At 41.0% G+C, this 20,982-nt stretch overlaps 2 protein-coding genes and 2 non-coding genes across 5 annotated transcripts; all 4 read left to right on the top strand.

The window, feature by feature from the left end:
- The first annotated feature begins 1,148 nt into the window (after nt 1–1,148).
- Nucleotides 1,149–11,646, top strand: LOC121619103 (14-3-3 protein zeta-like). Of its 2 annotated transcripts, none has more exons than XM_041954701.1 (6): nt 1,149–1,273; nt 4,461–4,765; nt 7,116–7,239; nt 8,484–8,647; nt 9,903–9,998; nt 10,187–11,646. In XM_041954701.1, the coding sequence occupies exons 2-6, from the start codon at nt 4,475–4,477 to the stop codon at nt 10,253–10,255; spliced, it is 744 nt and encodes a 247-aa protein (XP_041810635.1). In that variant the 5' UTR covers nt 1,149–1,273; nt 4,461–4,474; the 3' UTR covers nt 10,256–11,646. The 2 variants fall into 2 exon arrangements, with proteins under 2 accessions (XP_041810635.1, XP_041810636.1); XM_041954702.1 differs by lacking the exon at nt 1,149–1,273 and adding an exon at nt 1,904–2,034.
- Nucleotides 11,647–13,456: 1,810 nt separating this feature from the next.
- LOC121619793 (polyadenylate-binding protein 1A-like) lies at nt 13,457–20,893 on the top strand. The gene is made up of 14 exons (XM_041955689.1): nt 13,457–14,179; nt 16,006–16,199; nt 16,747–16,862; nt 17,208–17,347; nt 17,480–17,574; nt 17,666–17,803; nt 18,155–18,250; nt 18,384–18,750; nt 18,900–19,010; nt 19,131–19,276; nt 19,407–19,491; nt 19,743–19,873; nt 20,045–20,144; nt 20,480–20,893. Exons 1-13 carry the CDS (start codon nt 13,987–13,989, stop codon nt 20,135–20,137), a joined length of 1,905 nt encoding a protein of 634 aa, XP_041811623.1. The 5' UTR covers nt 13,457–13,986; the 3' UTR covers nt 20,138–20,144; nt 20,480–20,893.
- Nucleotides 15,543–15,679, top strand: LOC121620181. Its single transcript, XR_006007557.1, has one exon. It is a non-coding gene; the product is annotated as a small nucleolar RNA SNORA5 (small nucleolar RNA).
- Nucleotides 17,899–18,035, top strand: LOC121620180. Its single transcript, XR_006007556.1, has one exon. It is a non-coding gene; the product is annotated as a small nucleolar RNA SNORA5 (small nucleolar RNA).
- Nucleotides 20,894–20,982: the final 89 nt, after the last annotated feature.

Genomic DNA, 20,982 nt, shown 5'->3' with positions numbered 1-20,982 from the left:
ATGGCCCCCCAAAGACTTGGCTGCAGTCTTATACACAACTTCATATTGAGACCATGTTTTAAATCTTTTGTAAGATAAGAAAGGACAGAATTCACTGTGATACGAGAGGGGCAAATTAATGGGTATTTGCAAGACTAGTAGAACAAGATATACAGGGATGGTGGCTGCATTACTGAAGGGGCTATGGAATTCTGATGAAACTACCTAACAAGTCAGTGGGGTAAGCAAATGTACTTTAGCCTGAGCAGATACTGTGCAGATTTACTGTAAGGCCTAAGTATCATCTCTTTACCTGCACAAGGATTAAAGGAAGGAATGTAAATTCAGGTCTAAAAATGATGTAATCTATCAAAGAGCTCAGTAGATTCACCCGCTGTGGATTTAAATGTTCAAAACGTCATTTAACATTAGCTCCATAATAAATGCTCATTGTTATAATAGATAGATAGATAAGACTTTATTAATCTCACAGTGGAGAAATTCACTGTTACAGAAGCTCTTTAGAACATACTTTATCAATGAAATTATGAATTTAATATGTCAAGCGATGTACATATTAATGTGTGTATGGAACTGCCAGTGAAATAACTGGTCAAGAATGGACTTTTTCCCACTATTTATCTATTTTTGACTTTTAACAGTAGAAAAATAGGAAGGAGGGTCTCTTCGAGTCAGTCCGGCCTCACTTCCGGGTTAGATTCCGTTCCCTTGTTTATTTTTCAAAATAAATAACTTCTCTCATGATTCTTTATGAAACGGTTATACGGGATGTAGTTTTCTGTCCTTATTTTGCGAGACATCGGTGTCTGCTACTACATTTTGCAGTACAATTTGAACTCCTCGTCATTCAGAAGACAGAAGTCATCAACTACATTTCCCATGAGCCTTTGCTGACGTTCCTGGGCAAACTGTAGATTTACGGTTAAAGGATTTTAGAAGCAGAGAATAAAAAGGAGCACTGTAACAAATTGTGACGGAAATATAGTGTGTTCTTTGTGCATTGTTTTCTTCACCTATAACGAAAATTAGAATGACATTAGGTTGCCTCCAAAACGGGAACTCTTCGCGCATCTTTAAAATTTTCAAGTTTACGTGGCTTTAAAATTGTGCCTGAAAAATCTGGTTGCCCTAGCAACACGGGTCTGACGTCATCCGTCCCTGTGCGACCCTGCTGCTGTGTCTTTGATTGGAGGGAAACCCCGTGGATGAGCGGGAGAGATCATCAGCTGTGCGGCCGGGAATCAGGAACAGCATCGTCTAAGGACCCTCACAGGTAAGTTCACATTTATTTACTGCTGATGAAACCCGATGAAACCCAATGAAACCCGTAAAATTTGCACGATGCGCTTCGGGGACAGTTTTAATCCCACGTGAAACGCTGCTGGTGCTACTGTGACTGTAAAAGGAAACCAGTGGTGCGCCGCTGCTCAGTCATTGTTCGGCGCTTACTGAATGGGAAGCGCTATGGCACTTTAACCCATCTATTTCTTTTACTCGTCGTGTTTAGAAGGCGGCTTTCTGGCGTAACAGATTCGCTTTTGTGAATGAAACGGCCCAAAATTAATGCTTAATGCTCACATAACCAGCAGCTCTGGTTTGTTTTCCGGGAAGCGAAAAAGGGCGTTCACTGTGGACTGGACTAAACTAGGCTCCTTTCACTCCAGTTAAACCGATTGGTGACACCATTATTTGACGCTAGGTCTCCTCTATCCATCTGCAGCGTTATGACATGCTTTTCCTCATTAAACAGTTAAAATACTGAAGCCAAATTGTGTTGGAAGGCGATTTTTTTGACGGTTTGTACCCTCGTCGGACACGGTAGGGGCTCGATGGGCAGGTGTGTGTGTGTGTGTGTGTGTGTGTGCGCGCGCGCGCGCGCGCGCGTGTCTGTGACGTGAAACTGGGTGGCCGACATTCCTCAGAAGGGTGCAGGTGTCGACGTGCTGGCAAGTCTGACTGACTAATCGTGTGATTTTTGCTAAGCTTTTCTCACAGGGTGGGTAACGTTACTTCTACGTTTGTACAAGGCAGCCGGTAAGCAATCATTTGAAAATTTGCTTGTTGCTGTTTACGCCCTGCAACAGTGCCGCAGTTATCCTGAGAGGAAGCAAGGAAATTATAAATTTTAGCCTAGAAGTAGCGTACTTTTTAAACAGTACCCAGTGAATTGGGAGTAACCAGAAGACTGATAAGAACAAGGCCAATACTGATCAAAAGCCGTCTTTTAATTATGCTGGACTTTATGTCCTGTTTTTAACCTCCTATAGAGTCAGTAATAGTTTTTTAACGGTGTAACATACAGCTGAAATGATTAGGTGATATATTGAATTACGTATTTAAAAGAAAATGCATTGCAATGCAAGCAACTATTCTGCTAAAAAATTAATACTGTTCTTCAAGTGGAAATGTTAAGTCTTCACTGATTTCAGCTTCAGTAATGTGAAGATTTGCTGATTGTCATGTTATAGACAAGTCTGTCGATTAATTGAAAATAAAAATGATCATTAGTCACAGTTAATATCTTGAATAAGATGACTTGGTCACCTGGAAATTGATGTCTATTTTTCAGTATTTCACAACATTTTATATTGTATTTACATTTCATCAAAATGGATCAGTTGATTTTGTAAGTAATGCAATTTAAAATAACAAGATAGATATTAAAAAGGGCAATTTGCAGTTACCATAATGGAGTATTGTGGCTGTACTACAACCACGCTTTGTTGGAAGTGTTTAATTCATTATGCTATTTTGTAAATGCCTATCTTATAATGAATCAGTCTGAAGAAAGACTGTTTCTGAAGTAAAACCACTGTACACAGGTGAGAGATCAAAGGAAAAATCTGAAGAAATGAATGGAGAAAGTGGGTTCATTTTTGGCGGTGGGATGGTAGGAGCTTCAGGCACAAAGACTGCTCAACTGGCTACAGTTTCAGTAGGAACAGTGACTAAAGTGACAGCTACATTTAGATGTATGGGAAAGTCATTAGTAAGTAGGATCTGAAATTGTAGCACATTTTTGATGACTGTGATGCTTGTGCTTCAGTGCAATTTGTAAGGAAAGACTGAAAAGCAGCTCTTAGGTGACTGAGGACGTTAATGCAGGACGTGATCACACTGTCAGCAAGAACTGTCCATCAACAATTACATAGAGAGGGATAGTAGGGCTGTGGTGCATAAAGCCCTTATTAAAAAGATGAATGCATGTTTGAGAGTTCAGTGGTGAAAAACTTTAGACACTGGTCTACAGAGACGTGGAGAAAAGTGATATGGTCAGATGAGTCATCCTTCAGCATATTCTGGATGTCTGTACCAATGGAACAGTACAGGCCTGAATGCTTGACCTCCACAGTGAGGAGATCCGGTGGCTCTGTTATACTGTGGGGGCATTTTGCTGGTATGGTTCAGGTCCATTTAAAGGGAAGGGTCCCTGCAAATCAATACAAACTTCTTCTGTGTGATCACCTTCATCCTATGATGAAACATTTCTGTCCTGATGGGAGTGGGATGTAAATGCTCCCATCCATAGTGCACGAGCGGTCGCTGAATGGTTTGATTAGTATGAAAATGATGGGAATCATATGCTGTGGCCTTCGCACTGACCAGACCTCAACCCAGTTGAACGCTTATGGGAGATTTTGTGCCAACATCTTAGACCGTGCTCTTTTGTTTTTGGAAGAATGGTGTTTCATCCCTCCAGGAGTGTTCCAGAGACATGTAAAATCAATGCCAAGGCACACTGAAGCTGCTCTAGTGGCACATAGTGGCCCAGCACCTAACTTTATGTTGTTTTTTTCCATTGACTTCTCATCCGTCTGAATAACCGTTTTCTCTCGGCTTTCTAAGAACTTGGGATGCCAAGTGAATTTAGTCACTAGTAAGTCAAGTCTGTGCCAGTCTGTGAGTGCAGATGAGCCAAGCTGATTGAAATCCAAAAAACACACTGGTGTGCACACACCCAAGACACGCTTACTATTCAAGCAAGCATTATGAGAGACTGAAACACAGACAAGATCATTGTTGAAAATAATGCGATACTTAATATGATCAAAGTTATAACCAGCCAGTCTAGAAATGTTCTACATAACATTGACTTTTTGTCTATGTAAAATTTTGCAGCTATATTAGAAAGTATTTACTCCTTTTATACCTCCTGCTGAGTAGTTGCTCCTTTATGGATGTTCAAACGTAAGTTTACATGCATACCAGAAACCAGGTTTCTCTGAGAAATCAGGTTAGGCAGGAAGTTGCACAACAAGGACGACACACTTGCATGCAATGTAGTTCTCCTTCATTCAAGTTAAATGATCATATCCCTCCCCCTTTCCCACCATGTTGTCCCTCTCTCTCTCTTTGTTCCTGCCCTCCCCCAACACTCTCTCCTCTGTCTTCCTAATCTGTCTCCTGTCTCCTTTGTTTTGCCCTTCCCGACTCCCTCTTCTCTGTCCTTCCTTCCTCAGCACACACAGGAACCATGGATGACAAGGAGCTGCAGGTACAGAAAGCCAAACTGGCTGAGCAAGCTGAACGCTATGAGGACATGGCTGCAGCCATGAAGACTGTTACAGAGAACAGCGAGGAGCTCGGCACTGATGAGCGCAACCTGCTATCTGTTGCATACAAGAATGTGGTGGGGGCTAGGAGGTCCTCCTGGAGGGTGATGTCCAACTTGGAGGAGAAGTCTGAAGGAAACAAGAGAGAGTTGGCCAAGGCATACAAAACAAAGATCGAGAAGGAGCTGAAAGACATCTGCCAAGAAGTACTGGTAAGCAGCAGAGATGGTTGAGAGGGAGCTGAAGGGACTGGAGAGGTGGAAGAACGGAAGTGAAATAAGTAAATGCTCGAATGAAGATTGATGGATGGGGAGACAGTGAGGTACAGCACAGTAGAAGTTTAGGTGGTGTAGAGGAAATGGATGTTTAGTGAGAACTAGAAGCATTACAACTAAAGATTCAAGATTGTCTTTATTGTCACTGAGCATAGCATGTCAATGAAATTTGTATTGCAACCCCCATGTTAGAAACAATAAAGTAATAATAAAATAAAATAAAGATACTGGAATAAACAAACCTAACATGCAGATAAAAAATATGCGTAAATGCAATAAAAATATACCAGAAATGAAAATATACTAAGACAATAAGAATATACTTAAACTATAAACAATAAAATACCACAACATTGAATACATCAACAGCATAAAATATACCAACAGCATACAGGTATGAAGTAAGTATAGGAAGAACTCTACTTAAAAATTAAAATGTCAAATGTTGCTATGTGGAAATCAACATTAAACTATAGTTACAGGGACAGCCATATAAAGCTTATATATAGCTATATAGTGGAACCAAGATGTAATTTCAGTTTGAAACCACTTCCAAATATCTGTTTTTATATACTATTTTTTTCCTGCACCATGTGACACAGACGAAAAGCACTCAGCCACCACTGCGACAGCCTGCGTTCAGTCCCAGACTGCAGTGCTTCTAGCCTGGCCGAGGCACGGATGTGTTAAGAGATTTGGTTATGTTCTGGCCAGTTTGACTCACTGGTCAATCGCAATAATGCAACAAAAAACCCCAGTGACCCATAAAGCATTTCCCTGGAGATTGCCACTATAAAAGTCTCCAAACTGTCAAGAAGGTTAGTTATTACTCTTAGTATTATGAATTATTCAAACCATGAAGGTCCTGTATTGGCAAATCTTTTCCTGAGCCTGGGGGTGACATTAGGACAATGTCTGGGGGTCACACAAGACCAAGAGGGAAGAGGCAGGGAAAGAATCAAAACTACAAACTAATTTGCATGTGTAGTTGGACACACAACAGAGAAAGACACTGGAAGAGAGAATTTTTTTTCCCAAAAAATAAATGAGCACCATTATGGAGTCCGGTATCCAGTTCTTGTGATAAGTCTGTGTGTCCAGTACGCACAGAATGATGCTCTTCAATGGGAGGCCAGTGAGGGATCATATCTTTGTCATTGCATTAGTGACACCTACTGGTTGCCCGTGGTGCCTGTGTGAATGCAATTGGTATCCAAGGGGGATGGTGTAAACCTTCAGCTAACAGCAGGAGCTAACAGAGTGATGGACTGTAATCCATGAGTTCCTGGACACCTCAGATACGGAAAGACTTCATTTGAGAGTACAATTCAAATGTGTTAGTGACATTGCTTTTCTGACGTAAAACATAAATCAAGAAAAAAGTAATCTATACATGCATAAATACAGATAGTAGTTGTTGCAGTGTTGTCATGGGGTGCTGGAGTATTCACAATATGACTAGAGTAGCTAAAGCTTCATGGTTGAAATCACCCTACTCTGTAGACAAGAAACGCTTTAAGCAAATGAAGCCTCCCTCACCCACCATGTTTGAATATCGTACAGATGGACTTTGGTATTTGGATACATCCTATATTTGCACTGCCACTCCAAGACACAAGCTATGAACTTAAAAGGATAACTCCTGAGTGAGTTTCTGCTTTTTACCTTTTCAAATATGCTTCATGATCAAAGTTTGTCTACACCTCATTCACTCTCATTAAATGCCACAGACACAAACTTCAGAGACATCTTTTTTTTTAAACAAGACTGTATATAGTTGGAAAAGTTGTTATCAGAGTGTTGTTATACGGAGAAAGACTTTATCATTATTATTATTTTTTTTTTACTTTTTTGGTTATTTATTAAATGAAACTTACATTGTCATTTTTAAAATCACAGTAGGATACAACCTCTGTTTGTCAAGACAAACCAAAGCAAAATATTCCTGCTGCTCTGCTGGCAATAGTCAATACTTTGTGGTCTTCCTTCCTCAAATGTTTTTTTTTATATGCACTTAATTTCTTTAAAAATCTTTACTGTCGAATCAGTTGATGAGAGTGGCAAACAGAATACCACAATAAAAGACCTAGAAAATGACTGATGAAAATTAAAATTAAAGGAATGCAAGAAAGGACCAGTCTGCTTTAATGCAAATATGCTGACTATTTGTCACAAGGTTCAGATTGCACCCTCAAACATTCTTCTCCATATACTGCTGTCAGCACTGTAACCTCGTGAACCGATTTGTGACATTTCAAACACTAATGTTGTACACTTTTGCTTGCAGGATCTGCTTGACAATCATCTGATCTCTAAAGCCTCGACTCCTGACAGCACAGTCTTCTACCTGAAGATGAAGGGGGACTACTACCGCTACCTGGCTGAGGTGGCCTCTGACGAAGACAAGGACAGTGAGTAAAGCAGACATCTGTGTGTCCTGTAACAGTTACAGTCATTTTGAAGGTTGATTTTTTTTTTTTCCCCTTATTTTTTTTCCCTCCTGCCTATACAGTCAGTTAGGGAAACAAGGAGGATATGTATCAAGGAGACACATTAAATACCTAAAAAAATTTAAATGGTGCCACCTACTGCTAAAAACAAACACTGCTGTGTGATCCAGCCCTTTGTTTCTATGACAGTAGTCAGACCTCTTGAACGTGTACTGATTAATGAGCCTTAAAAATCCTCTAAGATGAGGAGACCAAGCTTGTCTCAGGAGTTGTCTGTGGCCAGAAGACTGACACTATCCCCGTCCTTGACCTACAACTGTCAACCGAAATGCAGGCAAGAGCTGCTGTTGGGTTGTCATGGTAACAGGAGCAGCACCAGGGTGTTGGCTGTTACTGGTCGCTGGGAGGCATTTTTTTACATTTTTTTTTTTTTTTTTTGGTGGCTGTGGCAAGCCCAACTGCCCGAACTCTTTTTTTCTTTTCCATTTCTGATTGTGCTGTGGCTCATACAGTGTCTTTCAGTATATTAGCAATCCCAAAGAAATTAGTGCAGTCCTTTTGTCTCCATGGTAAATCCATGGGCTGGTTTGTCACCTTTTTCTTGGTCAGTTTTTTGATCCATAGTTTTCCATTCTGGCTTTTGGCTGTTAATAATAAACATGTAAGTACTGTACATGCTCACATGAGACATTGACATTATAAAATGTATTATCTTTGTCAACAGCTTTATTGTAACAAAATTTGTCATGTTAATTGAATTGATTTTTTTTGATTGGTTGTAAGCAGTTTATTAAAAAAACAAGCAGTTGGTTTTATGCAAATCATGACACTCTTTTTAGCTTTTTTCCCTAACTTTTATTGACCAAATGATAAATTGAGGAAAATAAGATTAAATGATAATCAAAATATTCATTAACAGCAGGCAGTTTGGGTGTTGTGTTTATAGAAGTTCAACCATATGCAGCTTGCATATGGTTGAACTTCTATAAATGGTTGAGTTTCAGTTTTTGCATCCTTAATATCTGTAAACATTGGCAAGGGTGCTTGTAATGGCCAGAAAGTGGTACCATTCAACATCTTGCACACACATACTGTGCACAGTGGAGTTTACTCCTGGCCAGAGTATTGACAAACTAATGTGAACAAATCATGTTTTTCACATTTTAAATATCTGCTTCTTGATTGGTCTGTCTTGCTGTGCATAGGCATTGTCTCACACTCAAAAGAGGCCTACCAGAAGGCGTTTGACATCGGCATGGAAAAAATGCAGCCTACACATCCCATCCGCCTAGGCCTCGCTCTGAACTTTTCGGTCTTCTACTATGAGATTGTCAACTCACCTGATGAAGCCTGCAAATTGGCCAAGAAGGTAGAAACTGTTCTCTTCTCATATCAGTGTCGTATGTCTATTTCTGTGTGATTCCACCTGTTTTGTCTCCATTTTTTTTGTTCTCTAGAAGATGACTTGTCCTGAATGTAGTGAAGAGTATAATATGAGGTTGACGTGCATCTGGTGGTCTTTAACAAATGAGTTTACTTGAAAGCGGAGGTGTGCGTTCTGGGCTTAATGACTAAGACTCCTGCTCCAGTCACTGCACCCATCCAGTCAAGGAGTGGTTACAAGATGAATAATATAGGCCTTTTTTCCAACAGGCATTTCGACTTGTTGTGGTGGGAAAAATACAGGTGTTACTAACATTAACCACAGCTCTGTTCGACTCAAGCATCCCAGTAATGTTTGGCCTTTAAAATAACACACTTGGAAATGGCTTTGGACTTAAAGGAGTAGTTCAGCATCCTTTCAAATATGTCTATTAGCTTTCTTTTAGAGTTAGATGAGGTAAAATAAGATATGCTTAACTTACTATTGGTGGTGTCCTTACATTTACCACACAAACTGTACATGACGGAGCTGTCACTCCTGTCCAACTCTTGGCAAGAAAGTTAAACAAAACAAAAACTATGTAGCTAGATAAAGTTATTAAGCACACGCACACAATGTGCTCTGGATTTGTCTTTCCACTCTTTAATGTAAGTCTATCAATAAGTAAATAAGTCTAGTCTTTTCAGTACAGTCCTTGACACTTTCATGATACCTTTGTGATAATGAAAATCCCAGTGCTCCTACATACTGTAACTTTCATTTTTTGGCAATGTCTTCATGTTGTCCTCTGTGTTTTTGATTCACCTTAAAACCTAACTCTTCAGTTAAGTTCAGTTTTCTTATGCATGCGTGTATAGAGATACACACATACATATATACGCATAGATGGATAGATAATGTCTTCATAACCATGAAAAGAACTGGCCATGTTTACTTCTGCATCATACTTGGAAATCCTGGAGAGAGAAAAATACATTATGTTGTCCATTCAACTAATTCTGTATACCATGATTGTTATCATCTTGTAATTTTCATCAGAAAAATTGTATCAAGGACAGCACAAATGTCCCTTTTTATCTTGAACCATATTGATGGCTCCTTGCAGTTGTGTATTTTATTTAGATAATTCTCTCTTTATTTTTGCCCTGCCAGTATTTATTTAAATCCATCTCATGTTGGTGAATTTACATTTGCTTGCACACTGCTTTTGGAAGCACTGATGGCCATCTGTCTCCTCCAGGCCTTTGATGATGCCATTGCCATGCTGGATTCCCTCAACAGTGATTCCTACAAAGACAGCACCTTGATCATGCAGCTGCTCCGTGACAATCTGACAGTGAGTGTCTCATCTTCATCTACCTGCGTGTCAGCTGTGTCGTACACTCCCACTTTCTGCTGTCACTTATCTCTACTAGTTATGTTGAATTTAATCACTCATCTGACTTAACTAAATATTTGCCATGCAAAGAGTTTTCCTGTGTTTCTTTGTGTGCACTAATCCCAGTATCCCTTGCTTTATTGCAGCTGTGGATGTCAGACCACCAGACTGAAGGTGAGGGAGACGAGACGGAGCAGGCAACTGAGAAGCACTGAACGTCGGAAAAAAACAAAAAAAAACACATTTTTTACCTCTCACCAGCCTAAGTTGTGTGTGTGGTTGTGTTTGCACATACATGCACAAATATGTATGTTTACACTCCACTCACAATGTGTAAAGTACAGTATGTGTGTGCAGATACATTGAAGTGTGTTTGTTAATTGTATGAGCACCTCCACAGAGAAAAGAATGGAAAGGTTTTTTTTTTTCAACATTACTCATTGTGTGAACCAGTGGATGTTTTTTTTTTTTTCTCCCAGTTTGGTCAGTGATATCCCTCCTTTAGATCCGAATCAGCCCCATGCTCTTTAACCTTATTCACTGTAGCAAACTGCTGCTGTTGCAGGAAAACACAAACATAAAACCTCTAACTGTAATTTTGATAATTTGTATGTTTTTACTTGAACTCAACATTTACAATCTTTGTGACACTTGGGTCTACAAAACTCCTTTGAAGCACGTTAACTGTAAAAATGGTCACAGCGGTCTGGATTCACTAAAGTTTAGGTCTCATCTGACAATAGAAGTGATCGTGTAGATGGCAGAATTTACCTCTGTAAAGATCTATCGCCACATTGCATGTATCCATCCCGCCCTGTCAGTGTCCAGTGTAGCAGGTAGTGTTTTTGTGGTAGATACATGTGTCATGACTCAATGGGTTCTATGTGCATTCGGGTGTAGGAAAGGTTTTCTGTATGAATGGCCACTTTGCGAAAACTGTAGTTAAACTTTGGTTGATAGTTTTGTTGAGAGGGTTACATTCCATTGACAGTTTTTCACTCTCAGTGAAATGTGTAGACTATAATTTCCTGCAATTTTCCTTAACACATGACAAGGTATAGACAGCCTATGATAAAGTGAACAACTTGACAAAATGGCTCGATACTGTAACTTTTGATATTTTATCTTTCAGCAGTGCAGAGGATACTTTTGCCATGTCCTTTTATGTGGCTTTCTACTCTTTTCTATTCAGGTGTTTTGTATTTTCTTTTTGTGTATTTTATTCCCTTTGAATCTTGGTTTGACTCCTGGAATGTATGTGGTTCTCAGTAGTATGGTGCGAGGGTTAGCTGTGCTTGGAAACTGGCAATTTTTGCTTAGGATTTAGCTTTAATGAGGGTGGTTTACAGTAACATTTACCTTTCCTGACAGAACATTGTGAAACAACAAACGAAAACGATGCTAAAATATAAACTGATTATTAAAGTAACTTGGTAGAAAGCTACATTATGACCATTCAGTAGTTACAAAGTAGTGCCAGTTTCTTCTAATTACAGTATCTTGGTTTTAAAGATGGGATGCAGGATTCAGAATTTGCAAGTTACACTCTGAGTACGTTATTTGGTTATGTGCTTTCATGTAAGTGGAATTAAAACATTAAAATCAAGTGTGCTGTGCTCAGTGTGTGTCTTTGCTCTCCGTAGACATGGAATAGCATGTTTACATGTGTGTTGGGCCACTGCTGGTTCATCAGCTCAGTCTGCCACTATTAGCCATGGCAGCTGGGAGTCGTGTTGGCTGCTCACACTGACCTATCCTCCCCTGATCTGAGAATGCACTCATGTTAAAAGCTAAAGAAATGAGGGCCATCACATCTAAATGGGTGGGTCCTCGAGCACGCAGCCAAGAACAGTCTTCCTGTGTGGCAGGTTTAAAGCTACAATGTTGTATGATACCTCAAATCTAGACTGGTATGTGGGACACCTTTAACTTGTAACCTCAGAAATTAACAGGTTGTCTATGATGTATTTACAATTTTAAAGCCAAAAGGCCCTTTGCACCATCATGACTTGCTGATCTGTCCTGGTGAAGAATCAATCTTGGACCACGATTCGAGAGTAAATCGTAATGTACCATTACGAAATGAATACAAAAATCATTCTTAACAGCATTATGGGCTTAACTGCAAATTTAGACTATTAGCAGCTGACGAGATGCTTGCATGAGACTTTGCTATACTGCTGAGACATATGAGGTGATAATATACGGTACCTTCCTGAATACAAAGCTTTATTTTTATTACCCTCCTTGGTTGTGGTGAATTAAAAATCATAGTTTAAAAGGCAAAATTGAAACTCTTATAAGCATGGCACCTTGAAATGAGGCTGCAGACTTCTGGTTTAGATGGAAGCATGCTTTTCACTGACAACACTGCCCTCTGCTGAGGCTAATGGCTGTGAAGGAGCATTTGCTGCATGTAGATGTACCACGAGACTCAGAAAATGGTCATTTGCTCATTTTAAGCTTGTCTAAACAAACTGTTTTTAATCATGTATCACTACACAAATGTAGAAATGATGTGCCCAATCCCACTGAAACAAAATCTGACCAAAAACAGTTTCACTCATGAGAGATAGTAAGACGTCAAGTCTTTCGATTTTTGAATTATTGTCAAACTCTATTCATCTTCAGATCATAAGCACACTGCTGTTAACATCATTTTTATAAGCAATAGTAAGCCTGTTACGTTAGGTATTATGAAGGGGGTCAGGCTTCAGTCAGTAGGCCCATTTCATTGATATCGGTGAGTAGTTATGATCAATGGCCTTTAAAGTCAAACAAATCTTTGAGAGTGAGTAATGTGGCTCTGTCTCATTCTCACTTTGAGAGCAGCTGATAAGACTTTTAACAGTTATACACAGCATTTCCTGTGTGAAGGCCGAACACCACACTTTCGTATAAAGGTTAAATTTTAAGTATCAGGGTATCAGGGAATCAGGGAAGGCTGAACACCACGCTTTCGTATAAAGGTTAAATTTTAAGTATCAGGGTTTTGTATTGGATGCAATCATGCATCTCACGTCATGCGTGGTGTTTCAGTGAAATGTCATGCCTAACGCATGACAAGCCCCTGGCATCTCTTGTACTGTAGGCTGTTTAGCAGTGGGGATGGTTGTGTGGTTATGGGCATTGCTCCCAGGCCGCCTGTAGATCCTGACCACTGCGAGACAGGAGGAATTCAAGTCGTCCCCATACACCACCACTAACAATAGACTACTGTGGTCAATACAATAAGTCAATTTCAGCCTTTAACAATACGGTTTTACATGATTTCATCATCATGCGTACACTTGTGGTCAACGCCCCTTTGTTGACGTTTTTTCACCGATACTGGATGATGATTGGTCCATTTTGGTGACGCGCCCGCTAATATATAAACACAACTTCCCAAATGCTCCCTCCCCCTCAACCCCGGCTGTTAGTGCTGTGTGAGTGCGTGTGTGCTCCTGAGCTCGCTCGGCACACATTCTATAAAAAATAAAAATACAAAAAAAATTCAAAACATAAAAAAACCAAAAAATCATTTTTTTCTTTTTTGTAACAAGTCGGTGAAGCTGGAGTAGACATTCGAGGACTGGACGGTAACGTATGAGAAGGGGCTGCCTAACGTTAAATCGAGCGACAAAATTTGCCAGTCGACGTGTTACTGGTTCGGAAGCGAGGCCAAGTAACGTTAAATTTGCTTTTAGCATTGTGTGTCAAATTTGAATGACTCTTTTAATCCGATTAGAAGTCGACAGTGTGCCATTTTAGTATATTCACCTCCTAAATTTTAAAACCACTGCGACCGACAAGCCAACGGTTGCTAACGTTTAAGTTAACGTTATCGAACTGTCGCGACGCCAGTAACAGTGAAGCAAGAATTCGTACTGTTGTCGAAAACTTTTTACCGTTTAGAAAAGCAAGCTTCGTCCGAGTACTTTGCTAGCCTTCAGAGCCGACGAAAATGAACCCCAGTGCTCCCAGTTATCCCATGGCCTCCCTGTACGTCGGGGATCTGCATCAAGATGTGACCGAGGCCATGCTGTACGAGAAATTCAGCCCTGCCGGAGCTATCCTGTCTATCCGGGTCTGTAGGGACATGATCACCCGGCGTTCCCTTGGATACGCCTATGTCAACTTTCAGCAGCCGGCGGACGGTAGGTACAATGTCAAAACACCGACTAAAACCTGTAAAAAATGAATGTCGGCTTTCTAATGACAGCCGGTGACAAGTAAAAGCTTGCCTCTTAGCACTACACGTGACTGCGGCCGACATGTTGTCGGCAGGGTCTCCTCACTTGAACCTCCCAGCAGTGGCGTAGCAGAAAAGCACCATGTCCGCCCTGGCCTGCCCACCCCCAGTAATGTAGCAGTGGACTGTTAGCTAGCCACCAGCTGAATACTCAATGCCTTTTATTTTATTTTATTTTATCTTATTTTTTATTATCTCTGTTCTGTCAGGACAACACCCCAACTGTTCAGCCTAAAGTGCTGACACTACAGTTCCATTAAGTCTACCCAGTGTGCTAGCCAGTCAGTTTTGTTGGGATATTAATGTTCATCTTTATCTGCAAAGGAAAAAAAATAGCGTGTCATCTCCTAAATATGTTAGGAAATGTCAGCCTTGCATGCCCTAGAAGCCAAATGTGTTCCCTCCTCAAAGTATTGTCTGTTTTCCATTGATAAGAGCACAGGTCTGCATCTGCGTCTATTACTCTTGGGTGTGTTTCTGTATTTTTACTGAGATAAATTCAGAGGCTTTTACACTGGGAACCTCTAAATATGACAAATGTTAAGGGTGGGGCCATATTAACAAAATCCTCTATCGTGGCGTTTGTGATTTTATATGCAGATGGTATTATCAATGTATGATGTGATAATGGTACATATTCCTAAACTCTATTGAGAAACTTGAAAGCATGACTAAGTAATGTCTTTTTTTTTTGTTTTATTCAGGAATTTTTTTATCTTGATTAATAGAAATGTTCCATCAGATTGGTGCAAAGAGTCTTTGACATTAATAAATACTGTAAAGCTTGGTGGTTTACTACAAAACAGCTTGTCAATTAATTGATTGTTCAGTGAAAAAACATCATAACGTGAGTATTTGCTGGTTTTCCTTGTATTTTTTGATTGTAAGATGTTCATAAGTTATTGAAGGAAGACAGAAAAATATGTAATGAAATTATTTTGCCGCCCTAAATTAAGTTTCTAAAATTTGGTCCTAGTTGACAAGTTGCCAGATATTGCTGACATACTTGTTACTAGAAGTGCCCAGTTTGAAAGTCTAGAACAGGGCAAGTAGAAGAATGCAGCAACAACTACCGCCAAGCTGCTCTGGAGCAGGTGAGTAAAAGGAAGCTGACACCTCGAGGACTGATGGATGTAAAATATGTTTAACCACCATCACAGCACCGACTGCGACCATCTTTTTCTTGAGAAATGGCCTGGGGAGAACGGTGTGTCATAGTTTGACACCCACTTCTAATCACTCATATTGTCTGGTCAAGCATATTGAACTGCAGCTTTGTCAAATTCAGTGCTCCCTCCTCAGTAGGCTGTACTGGCCAAAATGGCTGCAACAGTGACTCTGTAGTTCATGGGCCCCACATTTCTTCTTCATGGATTCTGGGGATAAATATGTGCTACAGACAAAAACATTAAAAAAAGAGACATTTTCAGTCCATTGGCAATGGGTTTTTCATTCCTGATTATATAGTGTTTTCAAAAAAAGTTAGGAAGCTTTTGTCTCACTTTTGTCTTGACAGTATGAAATTTGGACCTTTTTTCTGTAGGAATGGGTTTCTCCAGGGAGAAACTGGAAAATCCAGTTTTCTGACATTATTCAATGTCCCTTAAGCACTAACCCCCCCCCCCCCCCTCAAGACTAGCAACCCCACCTTTAACATATGTTGTCATTGCAGGCCCTTGAAAATTTAGATACACTACTTAACCTACCCCTGTTCCTGTTTTCTTCCCTCAGCTGAGCGTGCACTGGACACCATGAACTTTGATGTGATCAAGGGGCGGCCTGTGCGCATCATGTGGTCGCAGCGTGATCCATCGCTGAGAAAAAGTGGTGTGGGAAACATCTTCATCAAAAATCTTGACAAGTCCATTGACAACAAGGCTCTGTATGACACCTTCTCTGCTTTTGGCAACATCCTGTCATGCAAGGTAAAAGACTAGTGGCCGACACCCCCTTCTTGTATCTAACCTGAGGCAGTGGGATGATCAGCTGTCATTATTTTGGTATAGCGTGAGTGCAGGCGTCATTTGCATGAGTGTGCTTTGTCAATGTCCTCAGAATTGTTTGCACTAACATCCAGATTAATCACTCAGCAGACATGATAATGTGAATTGTCAAAAGATTAAATTAATAGTGGATTGAGTTTGGTTCTGTTTGTCTGTGCCCTTAAACCAATCAATGAATTTGTATGTCCATTAATATTAGAAATATGGGCTGTAAATCGTTTCCCAGAATAGCTCTGCAACATTTTGTATTCATGTATGATGGACTTTAAACAGTCTCACAGTTGAACAAATTCAGAACTTAGCTTCTCTCCCAATGCTAGGAACGTCACCATAGTAATAATATAAAGTCAGTTTAAAAGAAGAGACTATTTGTGGTGTGATCCAACAGACAGTTCAAGTTTGATATACCGTTACTGCATGTGTGTGTATGTGTGTGGCTTAAAAGCAGCATGTGTCCTCTTTCTCTAAGGTGGTTTGTGACGAGAATGGCTCAAAAGGCTACGGCTTTGTGCATTTTGAGACTCAGGAGGCAGCCGAACGAGCCATTGAGAAAATGAATGGCATGCTGCTCAATGACAGAAAAGTGTAAGTGACTGTTTTAAGCAGTTTTAAACTGTTTTGGTTCACACTAACATGTGGAGTGGGAAAAAAAGGCTCTTTGTTGAATTAACCTTGTACCTGGTCTGTTGGAAATGTGATGGTTGCACAATGATGCTTGAGCACTTTCAGCTCTTTCTGAAACTGACTTGAATGGAGTTCTACAGTGTGTAATAATACTTAGCAGAAGCTTAATGATGTCGAGTAGATTGAATGGTTTACTAAACATATACATTTGGCTTTACAGTTGGGATGAGCAAAACATTTTTTAGATTATTCATGTAATGTAGTTACTGTGTATTAACATTCTGCTTAATGTCCATTTCAATGCAGGTTTGTGGGTCGCTTCAAATCTCGCAAAGAGCGCGAGGCTGAGCTGGGTGCCCGAGCCAAGGAGTTTACAAATGTGTATGTTAAAAACTTTGGTGAAGATATGGATGATGAGAAGCTGAGGGAACTCTTCAATAAATACGGTCAGTCAGGGTGTCTTTGAAATTACTGGGCCTCCTCCTGTACATAGCATAAATATACAGTGCTTTGATCCACTGCAGTAAAACACAATGGGGCAAAATATAGTCACTGAAGGTAATCTCTCTGTTGCCTAGGAAACGCCATGAGTATCCGCGTCATGACAGATGACAATGGAAAGTCTCGAGGCTTTGGTTTTGTCAGCTTTGAGAGACACGAGGACGCCCAGAAGGTACAAGATGTACAAGCAATTTCTGGTGACCACCTTAAAATGTCCACCATTTCCAGCCCCTGAGGTAACTGGTTATCTTGTTTGCTTACAGGCAGTGGATGAGATGAATGGGAAGGAGTTGAACGGCAAGCTGATCTACGTAGGCCGTGCCCAGAAGAAGGTGGAGCGACAGACAGAGCTCAAGCGCAAATTTGAGCAAATGAAACAAGACCGCATGACTCGCTACCAGGTCCGCAAATTCACAAAATAACACATCGTAGTTTGGCAGCCTCCAATCACCTTCTTACCTTCAGTCATATCGTCTGGTTGAGCTTATTGAAAGACTGCAGCTTTGTCAAATTCAGTGCTCCCTCCTCAGTAGGCTGTACTGGCCAAAATGGCTGCAACAGTGACTCTGTAGTTCATGGGCCCCACATTTCTTCTTCATGGATTCTGGGGATAAATATGTGCTACAGACAAAACATTAAATAAACATTGAAGCTACATTTTTCAGTCCATCGGCATTGGATTATTCTTGCTTAATATGTAGTGTTTTCAAAAGAAAACACCAAAGTTAACACTACTTTTGTCTTATTTTCAGGGTGTCAACTTGTATGTGAAAAACCTTGATGATGGAATTGACGATGAACGCCTGCGAAAGGAGTTCTCACCCTTTGGCACCATAACCAGTGCCAAGGTTTGACCTCAGCTGTTTACTCATCCTCTCTAATGAGTAGATGGCTGCGAAACCGGTTTCATTTACCAGTGCTACTTCTTTTTATCAGTGTCAACTTTCTTTCATTAGTTTCTTTTGACTTTCTCACTCTCAGGTCATGATGGAGGGCGGGCGCAGCAAAGGCTTCGGTTTTGTCTGCTTCTCGTCCCCAGAGGAGGCCACCAAAGCGGTGACAGAAATGAATGGACGCATTGTAGCCACCAAGCCATTGTATGTGGCCTTGGCACAGCGCAAAGAGGAGCGTCAAGCCCACCTGACCAACCAGTACATGCAGCGCATGGCCAGTGTGCGTGCAGTTCCAAACCCAGTCATTAATCCCTACCAGCCAGCACCACCCTCTGGATACTTCATGGCAGCCATACCTCAGGCTCAGAACCGCGCTGCTTACTACCCAGCTGCTGGGCAGATGGCTCAGCTCCGGCCAAGCCCACGCTGGGCCACCCAAGGTGTCCGGCCGCAACGTGAGTATCTTCCCCCTTCTGAAGTTGTTGTTCCATCATAGTGTATATTTACAGTAATTTCAAAACCGCTTTAAGACACGGCGAAACAAAATTTGCAAATAAAATCAGTTGTTTGTACACGTAGCCGTAATGTTTTTGTGTTTTCACAGACTTCCAGAACATGCCGGGTACCATGCGTCCCTCAGCACCGCGCCCTCAGACCTTCGGTGGCATGCGGCCTGCGTCCCAGGTGCCCCGCATGATGTCCACCCAGCGTGTCGGTCAGTCACCTATACTCAATCAATAGTCTAACTTCACAGCAAATACAGTTCATTCGTATGGCTGCTACTTGTGTCTTTGTGTTGATGATTCTGTCCCCCTGCTGGCTCTTCTTGCTGCAGCTCAGACCATGGGGCCCCGGCCAGCCAGTGCAGCTGCTGCTGCAGCAGCCGCTCCTGTGCGTGGCGTCCCTCAGTACAAGTATGCAGCAGGAGTCCGCAATACCCAGCAGCACATGACTGCTCAGCCACAGGTCACCATGCAGCAGGTAGGAATGTCCTTTTCTTTGTTAAGCCAGACCTACACACCCACACTGCCCTCCACATGAGAAAGTTAAATTTGGATGTGTGTTCCAGATTTTCTGTCTGACTTTTAATTCCCTGCGTCCCTTCTCTCAGCCTGCTGTTCATGTTCAGGGACAGGAGCCTCTGACTGCCTCCATGCTGGCTGCTGCTCCACCACAGGAGCAGAAGCAGATGCTGGGTAAGTGTCAGAAACAGCCCTTCATGGCTGTATACCATGTTAGCTTGACATAACATTCAGTCCCCTACCTCTCACTGGACCCAGTATGTACCATGTCTATCTGCAGCTAAGAAAACCAAACCCTTACTGTACCTTGTGTGCTGTATATTGTCTATAACACAGGTATTTACATCGTACTGTCTCAGTAATTTGCCCTTGGTGAATTTTAATTCCATCCTCTCTTAAATCCTCTGTATCTCTTACTCCTTCAGGTGAGCGTCTGTTTCCACTGATCCAGAACATGCACCCAAGCCTGGCAGGAAAGATCACTGGCATGCTGCTGGAGATCGACAACTCAGAGCTGCTCCACATGCTCGAGTCCCCAGAGTCTCTCCGCTCCAAGGTCAGCACTGGAGTTCATTAATATTAACAACTTCCCTTTGGCTGTTTCTCTGCAGAGTTCACCAAACTTCTTATTAATAGGACAGGGAAGTGAAGAGAGTACTTCTCTTTTTAAGACACAGGAAAGGTGGATCTTGAAAACTTATCACATACTAAACAATTTTCTCTCTAGGTGGATGAGGCAGTGGCGGTGCTTCAGGCCCACCAGGCCAAGGAGGCCGCCCAGAAGACTGTGACAAATTCGGCTGGTGTCCCAAGTGTCTGAATCCAAGGTACAACTCGTTTTTCATAGCTGCTTTAACAAGGAGCAGTGTTGTCAGGAGATTATAGCTCCACATGATGACTCATCTACTTGTACACTGAACTCATGTGTCAGCTTGTACATTATACTCATTTACAAGCCTCATTATTCCGACTCTTAAATTTCTATCTACAAATACGGTCTCAGGTTTACCATAAGGATGGCGTTTTTACAAAGGAGAACTGCTTGTTTTGGTCGATGGTCAAATGGAAGTAGGATATTACTTGCAAGTTGTGTTGCAATATGGGTTAAAAAGTTCATGTCACCGATTGTGTTTTTGATTTGTATGTGTTTTGTTTTTCACAGGAATGGGGAACCTTGAGAGACTAGCTTCACCGACGGAGAAAAGAATTTAACAGTGAAAAAGTTGAAAATACATAAAACAAAGTAAAAAGAAGTGAAATAATATATTAAAAAAAACAATGGAAACAAGTCTCCAGTCAGGCCTGAAATGAACAGAAACACCAGGCCTGGTTTGCAGAGTTAAAAAGAGAAAATGCAACAAAAAAAGAGAAAAAGCTGAAACAGAAAATGATCATTTTATGAGGGGGTTTTAGAGTTGAAGAGTTCTGTGAGAAAGAAAGATTGAAAGCATTCCTTTCTGCCATTTTAATCCCTTTTAAGTGCTCGAATGTTTGGGCTGTCGAGGCCCGTTATTGTGAAATTTCCCTTGACCTTTGCTTGCTCGAATAAAACTTATAAAGTAATCAGCATGTGTCTGTTTGCTCTGAATGAATTTAGTCAGAATAAATGAGTTCCTGGCACTCATATCAACTTGATCGTGATGAGACTCCCCAAATGTGTCAGCT

Source organism: Chelmon rostratus, chromosome 16 (assembly GCF_017976325.1).
Source record: "Chelmon rostratus isolate fCheRos1 chromosome 16, fCheRos1.pri, whole genome shotgun sequence".
NCBI lineage: Eukaryota > Metazoa > Chordata > Actinopteri > Chaetodontiformes > Chaetodontidae > Chelmon > Chelmon rostratus.
Note: the sequence above shows the minus strand (reverse complement) of the source record. Positions and strands in the feature narration are given on the sequence as shown.